Source organism: Melanotaenia boesemani, chromosome 21 (assembly GCF_017639745.1).
Source record: "Melanotaenia boesemani isolate fMelBoe1 chromosome 21, fMelBoe1.pri, whole genome shotgun sequence".
Lineage (NCBI taxonomy): Eukaryota > Metazoa > Chordata > Actinopteri > Atheriniformes > Melanotaeniidae > Melanotaenia > Melanotaenia boesemani.
In genome coordinates this window covers 17,339,677-17,356,328 of record NC_055702.1, presented here as the reverse complement: position 1 = coordinate 17,356,328, position 16,652 = coordinate 17,339,677, and the positions used below count along the sequence as shown (strand labels likewise).

At 38.2% G+C, this 16,652-nt stretch overlaps 2 protein-coding genes across 6 annotated transcripts; both read left to right on the top strand.

Annotated features, from left to right (window-relative positions):
- Positions 1 to 2,062: 2,062 nt before the first annotated feature.
- LOC121632380 (retinol dehydrogenase 13-like) lies at positions 2,063 to 7,693 on the top strand. 2 transcript variants are annotated; one of them, XM_041973837.1, is made up of 8 exons: positions 2,063 to 2,224; positions 4,382 to 4,500; positions 4,592 to 4,747; positions 4,838 to 4,942; positions 5,086 to 5,298; positions 5,417 to 5,518; positions 6,554 to 6,741; positions 7,485 to 7,693. In XM_041973837.1, exons 1-8 carry the CDS (start codon positions 2,160 to 2,162, stop codon positions 7,509 to 7,511), a joined length of 975 nt encoding a protein of 324 aa, XP_041829771.1. In that variant the 5' UTR covers positions 2,063 to 2,159; the 3' UTR covers positions 7,512 to 7,693. The 2 variants fall into 2 exon arrangements, with proteins under 2 accessions (XP_041829771.1, XP_041829770.1); XM_041973836.1 differs by lacking the exon at positions 7,485 to 7,693 and adding an exon at positions 6,921 to 7,349 and having other exon boundaries at positions 6,554 to 6,874.
- A 2,614-nt stretch (positions 7,694 to 10,307) lies between these two features.
- On the top strand, positions 10,308 to 14,165 carry decr2 (2,4-dienoyl CoA reductase 2, peroxisomal). 4 transcript variants are annotated; one of them, XM_041973841.1, is made up of 10 exons: positions 10,308 to 10,484; positions 10,947 to 11,058; positions 11,163 to 11,231; positions 11,602 to 11,653; positions 11,747 to 11,882; positions 12,225 to 12,349; positions 13,006 to 13,099; positions 13,179 to 13,283; positions 13,441 to 13,693; positions 13,864 to 14,165. In XM_041973841.1, the coding sequence occupies exons 2-9, from the start codon at positions 10,958 to 10,960 to the stop codon at positions 13,659 to 13,661; spliced, it is 903 nt and encodes a 300-aa protein (XP_041829775.1). In that variant the 5' UTR covers positions 10,308 to 10,484; positions 10,947 to 10,957; the 3' UTR covers positions 13,662 to 13,693; positions 13,864 to 14,165. The 4 variants fall into 4 exon arrangements, with proteins under 4 accessions (XP_041829775.1, XP_041829774.1, XP_041829773.1 ...); XM_041973840.1 differs by having other exon boundaries at positions 10,472 to 10,610; XM_041973839.1 differs by lacking the exon at positions 10,308 to 10,484 and adding an exon at positions 10,642 to 10,786 and having other exon boundaries at positions 13,441 to 13,629.
- The last annotated feature ends 2,487 nt before the right edge of the window (positions 14,166 to 16,652 follow it).

Genomic DNA, 16,652 nt, shown 5'->3' with positions numbered 1-16,652 from the left:
TGTTCACCGTCTCCACCCTCTGGCAAACTAAATACGCTCACGTGTCCTAGGTCCTAGCGCCGGGGTGCTCACATCCAACTAATATCCAACCAAAATGTGTCCTTTTATATTCAGGTTTTGAATCTTCAAGCTACCCCAGTCTTTAGATGTTCACCATCTTACAGCTACTAGCGTGCCCACGTAATATGATGAGTTTGCTAATTGTCATTATTAGGCAACAACAAGGTACATTTTCAATTAATTCACTGCCCTGGCGGCTCCTCCTTTACTGTACATGTTATCCACAGGCCTCCTGTCAGACATATTTGCCAACCAGAGCAGACTGGACTAAGCAAACAGCCTTGACATAACAGGGATAGTGTCAGTGCATCATCATTACCAACACACTGCTCATCAGATGGGTTAATTGTGTGTATTTTTAGAGCAGGGAAATATTATTTCCATAGAAAACCGACCTGATTGTGCCGATCAAGTTTTGATGCACTGATTCTTCTATATATCTTACTACAGACCTCACGTCAAAACAATGTAAAGCAATCTTATTCCATATTCATTTCGTCTTGCTTTTTTTATGTAGGCAAGCCAAGCAATGGTATGCAAGTCAGGCTTACAGGCTGGAGGATCAGAGCAAGGTTAGCAAGAGAGAAAAAGGGAAGCCCAGATGAAAGGCAGTAGAGGGTAATATGATCTCTGAGCTTCCTGAAACTAAATGATTTGACCTGGAGTGCTATCCTTGCAGAGGAGATGGGTGGATAGTGAATCACTGCATTCAGCTTTCCCACACCACAAACCAACATGTGATGAGGTGAAAGGGTTTCCTCCGGGTTTTTGCAGAAACAGATGTGTCATAATATATCATAGTGAAAGTCAGATGTTGCAGAGAGCACAAAAGATTGAACACATGGACAGACATACACACATATACACTTACACACACACACAGACACTTATGAACAAATAGAGCAGGACTGCACTCTCCCAGTCTTTTCTTTACTTAGAAACCAGATTCTTGTCCTAGATTCAACTTTTTGTGTCACCTTAAGTTTTCTACCTCTTGCAGAGGGATGGCCTTGTTTTTGCATTCTCAAATTTATCTTCGTGTTCTGTGTAACTTTGTGTCCCACCTACACTAAACTTTGGTGTCAAATATTGAAGGTATACTCACCCAGTGCATAGACTGAGGCCGAGTTTAAAAAGTGTTGACATGACAAATCAAAAGTGGATTTTCTTGTTGAAAATGATAGACACAGCAACCTCTGAGCTAAAGAAGAGGGGCACATCCAGTTTGGATGGATGGATGCATGGATGGATGGATGGATGGATGGATGGATGGATGGATGGATGGATGGATGGATGGGATTCATTTCCAGAAAAAGGCTTTGCTTATTTCAGCAAGACAATACAAAACCACAACCTGCTCACAATACAACTGCATGCCCAAACCTGTCTGTGTGGAAAATATTTGGGGCAATATGGAAAGAAAAACATCACTACATCTATTATTAGTTGTTAATCAGCTTAGATCAGAGGCAATAATTTAAAGATTTTTATTTTTTTACACTACTACAGCAGCGAGTTTTCCTTAATTGCAACTTTTTACTGGTTATTGTTTAATCTTGTGACTAAGCTTCCTTATTCCCTGGTCTTTGAGAGTTGACAAAACAGTAAAACTGCTCACATTGTGTGTAACAACTGCTTGTAACGAAAACCAGTCTAACAAATAAATTTATTATTATTATTATTATTATTATTATTATTATTATTATTATTATTATTATTATTATTATTATTATTATTATTATTCATAGTCACATTATACTTTCAAATCATAGAAAATTATCTGCTCAGCTCTCTTTCTTTCTACTAACGTGAACATTCAATTTTTTAAAAGTAGCCATTTTGTAGTGTGTTTTGTTTTTCTTTAAATTAAAATAAAAATTTTGCGTATTCTCCTACAAGCGACACTTGCTGTGGGGCGAAGGGAGACTACATTTCCCACAATGCCACCTTTGAGCTCTCGGTAGGTCAGGCATAGTTGATGACGCATATACAATGCGCGTAACCTTGTGGCGCTGTCTGTGCAGAAATGTTGTCAATAGAGAGACAGTGTTTAACTTTTTCTTCTTCTCAATGTGTGTAATTGTTAGTACTGCGGAGCAATGAGCAAATATATTTTACCAGTTTCCGTTTTTGGAACAGTGGCCGGATGTGCTGTTTTATTGAAGTAAGTTACTCATAATACTTCTGACTGTATGATGTAGTTGGTCGGGGACTATACTCGCTCACTGGACCTTCACTAAATTTCAGGCCAAGTACCACAAAACACCAAGGTTCACCTTCTATGAAGACTTTTGGGCTGAAATTTACGGTGTCTTTTTAGATACCAGTGAACCCCTTTCAACTAGTCAAAAGTGACCCATGTCGGAGCCTTTATTCATTCATGGCCCATCATCAGTTTCATAGCAGGTGTTTATGTTCTTGATTGGACCTCTCTTCAGGACTCTGTTGGCAGTACTCAAATGAGTGCTAAGATCGAATCAGGGCTATTGAAAACACTAGTGTAGGGCCATTAAGGCCTTAGTTATTTCAGTTAATATTCCGTTAGAACAGCACATTTATGAAGTTTTTAAATTAATTAGCCAATACAGTTTCATATAATGCATACAGTGCTAGATCACAGGTGTACTGTTATGTAACTTGAGCAATTCTTAGACTACTAATGCATTTGTTAAGGGTGAAAAACAGGGATGTTGTTCCTTCTAGCATCCTCCACAACAATGGTTGCAGCCTGCTTCTGTTTTGAACTATTATACATAGTCCTCCTTCTGCAACCAGAACTGGCTTGACACTCAACTTCACAAGACTTCTGTAGTAACAAGTATTAACATCCTATCACCATTTAAGTCCTTGAAATTATGACCTACAGCAGGGCTCTTCAACTCTGGTCCTTAAGGGCCTTCTTGCAGTTTTTAGATGTTTCCCTTCTTCTACTAAATGCATTAAAATGCACTTATGTTCATTTAACTACAATTGTATGAAATGTGGTGTGGTCTGAAAATGATGTCAAAGTAGCAACCTCATAATAAAGGTGATGAGCCTTTTTCCTATAGTGCATTGTTTCCCATTTTAGCCGTTGGACTGACATTTAACTGCATACACATGATTAGTATGAATGGGTTATTGTTAAAAATGGGTAGATGAAGCTTTGTGAAGCTTTTGAGACTTATTCCCAGTTGTTGAAAAATATTATTCAAAGCTTCAAATCCTCTAAGACAGACCATACGAATGACATCTAGTGGTCAGCTGCAGTTACAGCAGCCACAATCTTCCAAATGATTAACACAATTTAATTTTAGGAGTTTTCTTGTCAGATACAACTTAAACATTTTAACAGTATCACATTATACCATTCATTCATTTTCTGCAACCATTTAACTCTCGCAACGGTTGCAGGAAGACTATTAGCAAAACCATATTTTGTATTACAGTATAAAGCACCTACCTTTGAGGGTGACACAAGGTAAAAATATACCCATAGATGGGATTGTTTAATTTGCATTCTCCATCAGTATAGTTCTCTCACAACTGAAGGTTTCTCATAATGAATTAAACTGAACCAGTAATTTAAATCAGTAATCTCATTTGTGGGCTTTGATTAAAATGTATGAAGCCTCCAGCGTCTTTGGTCACATGATCACAGAGATTTGATACAAGCGTCAACACAATGGTTCAAACCACTCTGCCTCAGTAGAATAAAACAGGCTTTGGAGTCTTTCTGTCAAATGTCCCATCTCTAGTTATTATCATGTTTTTTTGCTAATTTTTTATTTCATAATTACAAGATCATGCTCTGTAATGTTGTTGTTGATCATGGAATGGGTATCTCTAGCTATCTACCAGTCTGGGGATATGAACCTCCAAACACAGATGGAATCTGCTTAATAAAATCCTTTCTATTATAGCCAGTATTGAGATCCGTCTAAATACTGGCATAGTCTCAAAACTGCATTCTGTTCACCAGCTATTCTTCTTTAGAAGATAATAGAAGCTGCCCACAAGCTCTTAACCAGTAATAAGCTACACGTCAAAGACTCACAGGTTGTTACATTTATTTTTGGCTGCTTTTAACAGGGAAATAAAGAAACCAATAAGCATGTGCCACCCTTTAACACATGCCATTTTAATGAGATACACACCTTCACTCTTCATTGATTTCATGTTGTGTCCAGCTGGCCTGTAGATCCAAGAGGACAAGACAGAAAAGAGAAGCAAGAGAGAAATATCTTTTTAATGTTTTGAACTGGACTGAGAGAAATCCACAACAACCGGTTGCCATTCCGAAATAAATAATACACACTAAACATTGTTTTAATTCCCATAGAAACTATGTGACTGGAGGACGGTGTCCCAGTAAGGCTAAAATTAATGGAAAGACTGTGGTGATAACCGGTGCCAACACAGGCATTGGAAAGGAGACGGCTCAAGAACTGGCCGAGAGAGGTGAGAAGTGTGAAAAGGTCCAATAATCTAAATTTGAAGAACTTATTTTGTTCTTACTTACAAAGTCCTATTCACATTCATACATTTTCAGGGGGTCGAATCATTATGGGATGCCGCAACATGGAGAAGTGCGAGGCAGCAGCAAAGGAGATAAGAGGGAACACCCTGAATCCTCACGTTTACGCGCATCACCTTGATCTGGCCTCCATAAAGTCCATCCGAGAGTTTGCAGAGAGAATCAAACAAGGTGACTGAAGCAGAGTACTGTTGCTTCTTTTTCCATTATAGAAATTATTCAAATTTAGTAAAAGTTTCTCAAATGTCATTTTTACTGCAGAAGAGGAGCGTGTGGATATACTGATAAACAATGCAGGGGTCATGAGATGTCCAGCATGGAAGACAGAGGATGGCTTCGATATGCAGTTTGGAGTTAATCACTTAGGTACTTACTTAATAGACAAGCACATTTTGGTTGCAGTCAAGTACTAAAACGAGAGAAGTTTCTGTGTTTATGAACTCTTTGCATTTCATTGAAGTTTCTCCTAACTAATCATTAACTGAATCCAAGTTTCTGACTTCCTCCAGGCCACTTCTTGTTGACGAATCTCCTGTTGGAGAAGTTAAAAGAGTCCGCCCCCAGCCGAGTGATCAACCTTACCTCACTCGCCCACATTATTGGAAAGATTGACTTTGAGGACTTGAACTGGGAGAAAAAGAAGTTTGATACCAAGCAGGCGTACTGTCAGAGCAAGCTTGCCAATGTTCTGTTCACCAGAGAACTCGCCAAGAGATTACAAGGCGAGTCTACTGTGGGCATGTGTGGGAGAGATAGGGCCGATGTTCTTGTTTGTGACTGGTCATTGGAATATATTTTTAAACAATAGCTTATATATGTGTGTGTGTGTGTATGTAACAGGCACAGGAGTCACAGTAAATGCTGTACACCCAGGGGTTGTTGCCACGGAGCTTGGCAGGCACACCGGTCTGCACCAATCACAGTTTTCAAACTCTGTGCTCAGTAAGTATCTCTGTTTGTTACTGGACAATGAATTTAGAGAAATCGATAAATGCTTACCTAATGCATATGGAACAATTAGATCAAGCTGTGTAGACTCTGATATCAGACCTCAGTTAATTTGATTTTCTTAACTTGTTTATTTACAAGCAAATATTTGCATTTTAAAGGGACTGTTTCTGTTCTGTTGTAATTTTTTTTTCTTTGTTTTTGACAAACAACATCACAACTGTGGAGGTGTATTTTTTTTTTTTTTTTTTGGATCCTTCATTTTGAAAATATCTTTATTCAAAGATCTGTTGGTAACAAAGAAACTTCCTTACAAATGTAATTGCACAGTAGAGGGTATATTCGGATTGAGAGCAAAATGTATTTTATTAAACATGCAAAGAGATTATGAAGAACTGGATTTTTCTATGTTGGTTGTTGTAACACTTCATTATTTGTCTGAAATGTAAAGAAAGTGGTAGGTTTTCCAGTAAAATGCGTGTATCAGTCAAATTTACAATAATATAATAATTCTAGAGAAGCAGCGGGTATATAGTGGGTTGACATGCAGAGGTATAAAGTGCCTCAGATTTGTCCTAAATGTAGTATATGAGTTACGTGGTCACTGCAAGGACGTGGAATACTTGACATGGAATCAATTTAGAGTAAAAATCTTTGAACTCATTGCAAAGGCATCCCTCCACAGTTAAAGTAATTCCAACCATTCAAAGAATCCTGAAACAGCCTGGAAATAATAGAAGACATTATGAAAAACAAACAACCACAAAAAAGGTATGTCTTTGTAAATAATTTAAATGTGTTATTTAACTGAACATAATGCACATAGAACATGGAAAAAGTAAAAATTGAGAAATATTATCAGTAAGAGTATCTTGAAAAGTTGAGACAGCAGCATATCTGCCTGTTTTTATATTTTGAAGATGCTGTGTCATTAATAAAAGGCACACTGAGGTGATGGGTTCATGTACATCCCGCACTGTGGGAAAAAAGTGTTTGGTGTTTTGTCTGAACTATGCGCTCCCTCTACAGGTCCTTTTTTCTCCCTGTTGGTAAAGAGCCCACAGCTCGGGGCCCAGCCCAGCATCTATCTGGCTGTGTCTGAGGAAATGGAGGGAGTGACGGGGCAGTACTATGATGTTATGACTGAAAAGGAACCAGCACCCCAGGCTCTAGATGATGAGACAGCTCGCAGGCTGTGGCAAGTCAGCAGCAGGCTGGTGGGTCTGGAGAAAGAAGGACAGCCCGATAGGTCAAACCTGCCAGCAGAAGACCAAACCAAAGCTGGACTAAAGGATCAGGCCCAGACACTCATGCAGAAACCAGAACAAGAAGTCAGCACTGTTGGCCCATAGGTGTGTTTGGTATTCTGGAACAACAGGAGATAATGGACCTTAATGACTCTCACTGTGCCTGGCTTATAGGAACAATTAACACTCTCAGATTATGACTGTAATTATCTGTATAATTACAGTCTACAGTCACTATGTCTTTATGGTCATGCATCAGGATCTTCTCTTCTGCTAAATAAACAATTCAACTTTCTCAATAATTAATAAATTGTGGAGAAAGTTAAATTTGACGAAAACACAATGCTGTTTTGATTGCTGCGGTACACTCAGGGAACCAGTATTACTAATTCATTGTGCTTCATCTTTGACCCTTCTCTGCTTGTTCTCATATTACTCAACAGGCTAGTGAAAGATCACATTGGTAACAGGATTGAACTGGTTAAACATGATACCCTGAATAGCAAATTAAAAATGTTTGCAGTATGGGAATATATTTGAATATATCCAGAATAGTGAATAAAATTAAAAATCTCCATTAAAAACATGTTGCTTAAACTTTTAATTCCTAAAGTGAAATCATGTGTTGGCAGATACTCTCACACAGAAGTTAGTAAATACAGTTTCAATTATTTTAAGTACATCCATCCATCCATTTTCCTCCGCTTATCCAGGGTCGGGTTGCTGGGGCAGCTGCCTAAGCAGGGAAGCTCGAACTTCCTTCTCCTTAGCCACTCCTTCCAGCTTATCTGTGGGAATCCCGAGGCATTCAGAACAGAAGGCAGAAGGCATCCTAACCAATGCCAGAGCCACCTCATCTGGCTCCTCTACCTTGAGCCCCTCCTGGATGACAGAGCATCTCACCCTGTCTCTAAGGGAGAGACCAGCCACCCTGCAGAGAAAATTAAGTACAGTGGATTTAAAAGTGTTTTTTTTTTACAAGAAATAACACAAAAACACACAAAGACAAAATAACGTCATGCATACGTTTCTACCCTCTGCTCAAATTCAGTACCTCATTGAATCCCCCTTTGTGCAAAGCATTGAGATTTCTGCCTGTTCCTCAAAGCGAAACTATTTCAGCATTTTCAAACTGAATGGGTTATACTGATGTACATCCTTCTAATGCCACAGATTCTCTTCCTGATTGAAGTCTGAGCTCTGACAAGGCGTTTAAATGTTTTTCCCTTGAATCACTCGAGTCTTGCTTTTGTGGTATGGCTAATGTCATTGTCGTTCTGAAGGTGACATCTCTAACAGCCTCAATTCTCTAAAAGACTGGAACAGATTTCCTCAGGAATTTGCCAGTACTTAGCACCATCATTCACTCACTTCTACACAATCACCCATGCCTTGACAATGAAAAACGTGCCCCCAGCAAAATGCAGTCAACACCATTCTTCCCTGTGGCCAGGGTGATGGGTTATAAGAGATGTTGGGTTTGAGCTACAGACAGCATTTTCCTTGGTGACCAAAAAGTTCTATTTTAGCCGTGTTTGAACAAAGTATCTTCTTCCACATAATTATATAGTCTCTCAGATGCTGTTTTGTACACTAGAAACATTCTTTCAAGCCCTTGTGGCATGTAAAACCCTGATCTCTGCTATGTAGTTTATGAGACTCCTTCAGGAGTTTGACCTCTTTTGACCTCTTAATAACGTCCTCCTTGCCTGGTCTGTGAGCATTTCTGGTCCTACCCTATAATCCGACCCTACTCTCCACTACTTGACCAGATCTTTGTCCCTGACCCGTTTGAAAAATTTTGTGATTTTCACTGTACTGGCTACTCAGTGATGCTGCAGACTCAGGGACCTTTCACCTCAGGTGTGTAAAGATACTGAGAACACTGAGAATTCTCAGGTGTACTTAATTGAAACAATTATGCAACGTCTGAGAGTAACTGGCAGCATGATGATGCAGTCTTGGGGCTTGACATTTAGAGCTATGTTTTATATTTTTTCTTTTTCTTTTTTTTTTTGTTGTATTGAGAATAAAATGTTGCTGTATACTGCCACCTGTCTGCTAAATATTGAAATGCACTTCTTTTTGTTACAAAGATAGTAGAGATATTGTTGATCATTCCTTCAGGGTGTGTTTTGGATTTTTTGATGTTTCTTTATCATAAACGTTACTGACTTCTGGGTCTTACTTGACTGGTCACATCACATCCAATTTGTGAGACTGTTGCGTTTTTACAGCCACTAGATTCAGATGGTGTAATGACAGCTGCTCTGCCACCAGGTTAGACTGCCACCTTTTAACCTTCAAGACGTTAATACAGTGGGTATGTATTTACATATAATAAAATTAATAGAAATATTTTTTCTAAGAAAAGTTATAAAAAGAAAAGTAAATGAAAAAAGTTTTTTGGTTCTTTAAAGTCCAGAGCCATCCAATAACATCAGCTGAGTTTGAGGACACAAGCCACTCTCTTTTAAGTGCACTTCTATTTTGGATGGCTCTCAAAAGAATAATCAAATTTAAAAAAAAAATCATATTACTTCTTGATCCTCTCAGACATGCAGCCTTGTGGAAAGTATAATTTGAGAGATCCATTGCATGGAACCTTTTTAAACAGTAAGTCCCAAAGCATCAATCAATATGGGGCAGTTTACACTAATGCAGACTGATTGACATCAGCTCTAAAACTGTAGCCCAGGATCGCTTCAGTCAGTGTTGGTTTACAGGTAGAGACCCTCACTGGTGCCGTTGTAGGAGCTGATAGTAATTGTAACTGAGCAACACCAAATATGTTTTTTTTCTTTTGTCCTCAAAATTGTTGCTGTCTAGTGAGCAGGAAGCTGTTTGAAATAGAGTCATTTTCAGACATGAGTTTAGTTGGTCTTGACTAATTTCTTCAATTTTAACTCTGTTATATTTGCATACTCTTTCTGTTATGACATGGTCCTGCAGTGGGAAGAAGAAAACTAACGAGAGAGCACTTTAAACTGGTATGGTTCTCTTATTAATCTGTTTCAGTTCTTCAAATGCAAATAAAAATGCTGTAGATTTAAATGAACTGGCTCATCAGATAGCTGCTAAACCGTGTAAATTTACCAGCCAAATTCATTTTTGATGGTCTGGAAAAAAAGCTTATGTGTCATTTGGCTTCAAAGTAATTACTTCATCATGTTATTGATATGAAAACTCATGTTTTCATTGATGCCGAGGAGCACCAGCTAAATTCAGATTTAGAATTTTATTCACTCGTTTGTTTATGAACCATCAGTGAATAACAATTTGTATTTTAACTCATTTTCTTCTGATGATAAATTCATTAACACACATGGTTGGAGTGCTCATTAAATTGTTCTAATCTGATTCATGGCAGAAATTATATGCTATATTAGCACTTGCTGTGTATTAGCTTTAGACCCTGAACAGAGATGCTAATATGACACTGAAATTAGGTATAATGGGTGATTCGCTATATTTCAAAAACTTTACAGTAAATAAATAAATAAATAAATAAATAAAAACTGTTTTCAAAAGAGACCTGAAGAGAACGTGAGGAACGATTTCATTTGCAGATGGAGCAATTTGTGATCTTGAACGTAACCCTGGAGGACTTCAATACCCACAATGCACCAGTGTAGGACGGTGAAAAAAAAGCAGTTCATGTCCAAGGTTCAAGTTGATTTTACCAACTAAAAACAAACTTCTACTGTGCAAGGGTAAGTTGTAAATGTAGACGTCCCTTGTCAACTCAGTATTAGCGCTTTGTTTTCAAGTTGTGTTTCAACACAGAGGAGTTGGTTTGTTCTTCCGGTGCTGCAAAACTAGCTTGCTTTCTTCAACAGGTAATGCACCCCAAGCCACAGGACAACAAAACTTTACTGAGCAAGGAAAGCTTGACGATTTACAGCGTTGTTTTACTGACTAACTGCGTGTTGTAGACAGTAGTTGACTAATAAAGTTATATAAATGTTAACCTGCTAGTCATAAAAGCCGTGCATCTGAATGAAAATCAAGCTAAGTGAGTTTAACTAATGTAGTTGGTTTTTTTATGGAACTTGCCATTAAGTAATAGCTGCATTTGCCTGAACTGACATACTGGCCTTCACTGTGCTTAATAGAATACTGCAAACACGTTAAAGCTGTACATTAAAGCCAGCGTGCCTGCATTTACTTTCCAGGCATAAACAGCATGGCAGGTCCAAAAAGAAAAGCTGAGCTGCTTCCCGAGGATATTGGAACAGATGACTGCTTGACTTCGTACACACACATCTACAGTCCTGATTTACTAAAGTCAGCATGAAAATATGTGTTTCTATATTTGTTTTCCATGACCATATTTGATCTGTTTACTTCAGTGCTTTACACACTAGAAGAGATGTTCACTATTTCCTCAGAGATCAAGTTGCTTTTGTCACAGGAGGTGGATCTGGAATTGGACTGCGTATAGCTGAGATCTTCATGAGGTAAGAAAGAATGCCTACATGTTTGTTTATAATATGCAAAGGTCGTGCAGTAATGTAAAAATTTAGCCAGATTTTAGTTTTCTTATGTTGTCATGTGTTAGAAATGTGCATCGTATAGCACATGAATAAATCTGTAACATGTACTTTAAAAATACTGTTGATAATCATGTTGCTTGTTCAGCTATTCTTGACATTACATTCCCTTCCTCCTGTCCCTTGCTGTCTGTCATACCTGCTTCACTTCCTCTGTTTCTCTGTCATCCTCATCAATTGAAGGATTACACATCCATTTTGTTATCAACACATTACACCATGTACCTCTGATTGTTTCTTTGTTTCTCCACAATGTTATAGTTTGCTCTTTTCTCAGGCATGGCTGTGACACAGTGATTGCCAGCAGGAATTTGGACAAGCTCAAAGAGGTTTTTGTCCCTATTGTTTCAGCTGTACAAAACCCATTAAGTGATAACGGAATGGCAATATTTGCCGCTTATATTGTGAACACTTCTCTCTAGGCAGCAAAGAAGCTGTCTGCTGCTTCAGGACGGCGCTGCCTTCCTTTGTGTATTGATGTGAGACAACCTGAGAGCATCAGTGCTGCTGTGGATGAGACACTGAAAGAGTTTGGCCGCATAGACATCCTTATCAACAGTATGTGTCGTTATGTGCACACACCTCTTAAGATCCCTGATCTCTAATGTTTCTTATGGAAGATTTTTCTTTCAGTGTCTCACCATTACATAATGCAATATATTGTTATAATGCAATACATGCAGATCCAAAAGGCCACATACATTTGCCTGTCTGACCGAATAAGTTCAAACGCAGTATGAACAAAGGTCAAGGGTGCAAGGTTTAATCATCAACCTCTCTCACAATCTTTATAATTTATCTTCACACCCTCATCACTTTTACAAGCCAGATAATTAGCTTTTGAATCTGTGTGACATCATTTTTGTCCCTGTTAGAATAACTTATTTCCATTTTGTTTAGATGCTGCAGGAAACTTCCTGTGCCCTGCTTCTGCACTCTCCTTCAATGCCTTTAAAACTGTCATTGAGATTGACACCATGGGTACATTCAACACCAGCAAAGTGGTTTATGACAAATGGTTCAAGGTACACAACTTCTTCTGCCTGCATGACTCAATTTTCTCAGTTCAAAGTAAAAAGTTGAAGTCTTAATTTAATTTTGACTGTTGCTCTGATATGCTAAATACTGTAATAGTTGACCAGACATAAAAAAAACAGTTTATAAAGCATAGCTAATAATAGAAAAGATACACATAGAAAATATATACACAATTCAGAAGAGTTTTTCTTAAAATCCACATACACACACACACACACACACATATGTATATATATATATATATACACTGAACATTACATGTCATGACATTTCAGAAAATACAAAAACCACAACAGAAAATGTAACATTCTGCAAACCATCAAAAAATGCTGCTATTTACAAAACAAGTAACATTATTTCACAAAAACTATCAAGGCATTTTTAGCCATATCAAAAATGTATTTTTCTATAATGTGACTTCCTTAAACAAAAAGGTTTCCTAATTTTTTGTTTGAGTGTTTTTCTCTATTTGCTGTTTAATGCGCCTCTGGCCACTGAGTTTATCAATCAGTAACTTTCTGTAGTTCACACTGTTCACCATTAGAGGGCGCTAAAGATAATAGTATTCCTCGTTGCTGTGAGACTGATGTAACTATTATCTCATGTCATAGATAAGGACTCTTTTATTGCTTTTTGTTTGTAGGATCATGGTGGAAACATAGTAAACATTTCTGCAACGCTTCCATACAGAGGACAGGCCCTCCAGGTGCATGCTGGCTCTGCAAAGGCAGCAAATGGTAAAAGAATTTTCTACTTTTTGTATAAAGATATCTAAATGAGAATCTAATGACTACATGTTGCGTGACATGTCTCCAGATGCTATGACCAAGCATCTGGCTGTCGAGTGGGGGCCCAATGGAGTGAGAGTTAATGCTGTGGCTCCAGGGCCAATCTCTGGAACAGAGGGCTACCGCAGACTGGGTAAAAATTTAACACTTTGATCTTATAAAACATAGTCTTTGGGGCAAGAGTTAAAAACTGAACATTTATGGCACAAGTGTGGGTAAAAATATAAGTAATCATACACAAGTAATTATACAAGTAATTATATCTTGGCTTTTCTTTTTAAAACTTACAGGTGGTACTAAAGCAGAAGCTGTTGGTACCTTTCAGTCAATTCCTTTGCAGCGAGCTGGCAACAAAACAGAAATGGCCCACTGCACTCTCTTCCTGGCCAGCCGAGCATCATCTTATATGACTGGGGCCATCCTGGTGTCAGATGGGGGAGCATGGCTGACATCGCCCAATGATGTCTCTACACTGTTGGGTATAGCCTCCTCTAAATCTGCTAAGCTCTGAACAAGGGCTCTCCTGTCCTCCTCCTGACTCAGGTGTGTAGGAGGAGGTACAGCTTGAGATCCGTGTGGAGATAAATTATGTCTTACAATGTGATTAAACTGATGTACCATTTCTGATTTACATTCTTTATGTCATACAAATTAATTAAAACCCTTTTATTTAGTATGAATCCAAATAAATACATTTTTCTGTCTTTTTTCAGGCTATTGGTCACCAACAAACAAATGAACAGGAAATTTTAGCTGCTATCTGGAGTACTGATGAGCTATATGTACAATAATTATAGTCACTAATTTCATCCTATGTTAAGTGGCTGGTATCCTAAAACACTAACATTCTAGATTTAATGCATAGTATTAATCTGTTAGTCAGTAATTGAATTCAAAAATGTTTTATCTGTTCCAGTGGTCAGTATTATAAAGCATTTTACATATTGTCATGTCTATTTTGTGACATTATGTTTTAATTTTTCATTTTTTAATAAACCTTTACTATCATATCTAACTCCAGCGGCCTTCAGCTTGTCTCCATTTTTGTCCAACTGTTGGGTGGTAGCTGCATCAATGAGCAAACAATTTTTAAGGCAGTGTTTTACAAATGTATTTGATCAATAGGACAAAGTCAACATAGCAATTTTTGAAATAATTTTGTAGTGTTTTAAACAAATGCATAGACTCTTATGACCTTTATATTTAAGAAATACTAGGTTGGTGAAAGAAAGAAAGAGTAACGTTTTGTGATACTTGTGGAAAATCTAGAGAAATCTCTGTATGGGGGAGTGTCTGAAAAAAGATTACTTGTTAAAAGGACACAAACCAAACATGTTTGACAACCTGTGGATTTAATTATAAACATACTATACTAAACTGCAGTACCGTTGAACGTCAGAAGGTGTCGCCAACACACTTAGATCCCGTGAACATGTTTTTTTTTTAGATGTCTTTCTTCTTCACAGTTGTAAAATACACTTAGTTTATTTTATTATATCAGCTTTTGAGTTATTATAGTTACCATAACAAACACAAATGGCTAGCGGTTTCACGAGCATCAAGACATCTGAAGTTTCACTGAGGAGGCCTCTTTAATCCTTTGGTAAAGCTTCACTGGTTAACCTCAAACTATAAGTACTGTGACCCATGCTTGAATCACCGCTGGGCATCCTTTACTGAAATGTGGCCAGTTTTGTAAAAAGCCAAATTTTGATAATTACAATGAGTATCGTGAACGAATTCAAATAAACTCCCATTTGACTATACCAGTGATACTGCGGGGTATTTTGTACGCTTGCGTGAAACGTCAATGGTATGTGAATGCGGCTGGAGGAGGAGGAGGCGGAGGAGGATAGGACACTGCTGATGCTGATGCGAGAGCTTTCGTCGTCAGCGATCAACATCGGTGGACAGACTCCCCAGTGATGGAGCTTCTTGGCCTTTTTTCACATCTTAATCGTTTCGTTATGGTTTTGGACGAGTGGCACTGAGACAAATCATAGTGTGAAACGAAGACAACACTGGAATTTGAAGAGGAAAAAGACAATTTCGACTCGTCGGTCGTCTGGCCTGTCTTGACTGACACAGGTGGATTGACGCTGGAAAGCGGCAACAAAATGAAGAAATAATGCTGAACTATGACTGACACGACAATTTATGTGATTGGCCTACCCCCTTAAAACGCAAAGCTTATAATTAATTTTATTTAATTAAGAAGGGGAACAACTGGACTGTTAATCCTGTTAGCTAGCTAGTGGGCTAATTTCGCCTGCTAGTCAGTTAGCAGCTGTTCCGACCAATGGCACGAGAGAGGCGAGATGCTCGAAGGAGGAGTTAACGTTAGTTGCTAGCATAAATACATTGGAAGTAAAGACGCTTGGCGTTGCATGTGGTTACTCGCTTTGTAATGAGACTGTAAACATCAACAGCTGGAGGTTGTTTCAAGTTCGAGCATCGCTGTCCACATAGTTTCCTCGCTGTACTGTCGGCTCATTAGCAAATTAGCTTGTGATGGATAAGATTAGATAATCCGATAAAAGAAAGTTAATGTTGACAAACACCCGTAGTCGTCTAAACGCGTTAATTCTTATTGTTATTGTTATAAATTGACTTGAGACAGAGCCTTAAATGTGTATTATGTCATAAGTCACCGCTTTAGCATCAATCGGACCAGAGTTAAGTATTTTAACGTTGGCTTTACCGAACCTGAAAAAACGACAACAAACAGGAGTGAACCTGCCATGACAGGAACGCAAATAGTGAGTTTTAACCAGTATACAAGCACACGATGATTTTCAGTCAAGCTCGTATATCATTACATCATTTCTATTAACGTACGTTATGGTGATTTTGCTTGTTATTGATGTTTGGCTTCCGCCTTACTGATGTCTTCGAAATTTATTTTGTCAAAGAAACTGGTAATACTTTCTATAGTTATCTTTAAAAATTTACCATTGTTTGGTTATTAATCCATGTACGAAACCATCACGCTTATTCAAACAATTAACTGGAGCTATATATATTGCCATATGAAGTCATGGCATTAAAGGGGAAGAACTGGACTTTGATGACTGCCGTCAGATAAAAAAGTTCCTGGAATTTTGGGATTTGTAAAGTGGAATAGCCAGAATAAATGGAGCCGACAGTTCTGTCTGGCCCTTTGGGGCACACACAGTGGGAGTCAGAACAGCCATTTCCTCTGGGATTTCAAACACTGGATTCAGACAATGAAGGTGTGCTCTGTCACAACAAGACTGGTCAGACAGGTTTTGATTTCAGGAAAGCTGATCAGGATAAAACCCTTCAACAAAGTGAGGAAGAAAACTGTTTTCTGGATGAGCCGGTAAAGTTTGACAACCTCATAAATGCATCTGCTTTTTCTTTGGAGGATTTGCAATTTGAGGATTCCACAGTTTCCCAAGCTTCTCTCCACAGTACTAAAATACAAGAAATGTCTTGCATGGACAAAATCGAAGGACTTGATGAAATCAGTGACTGCACC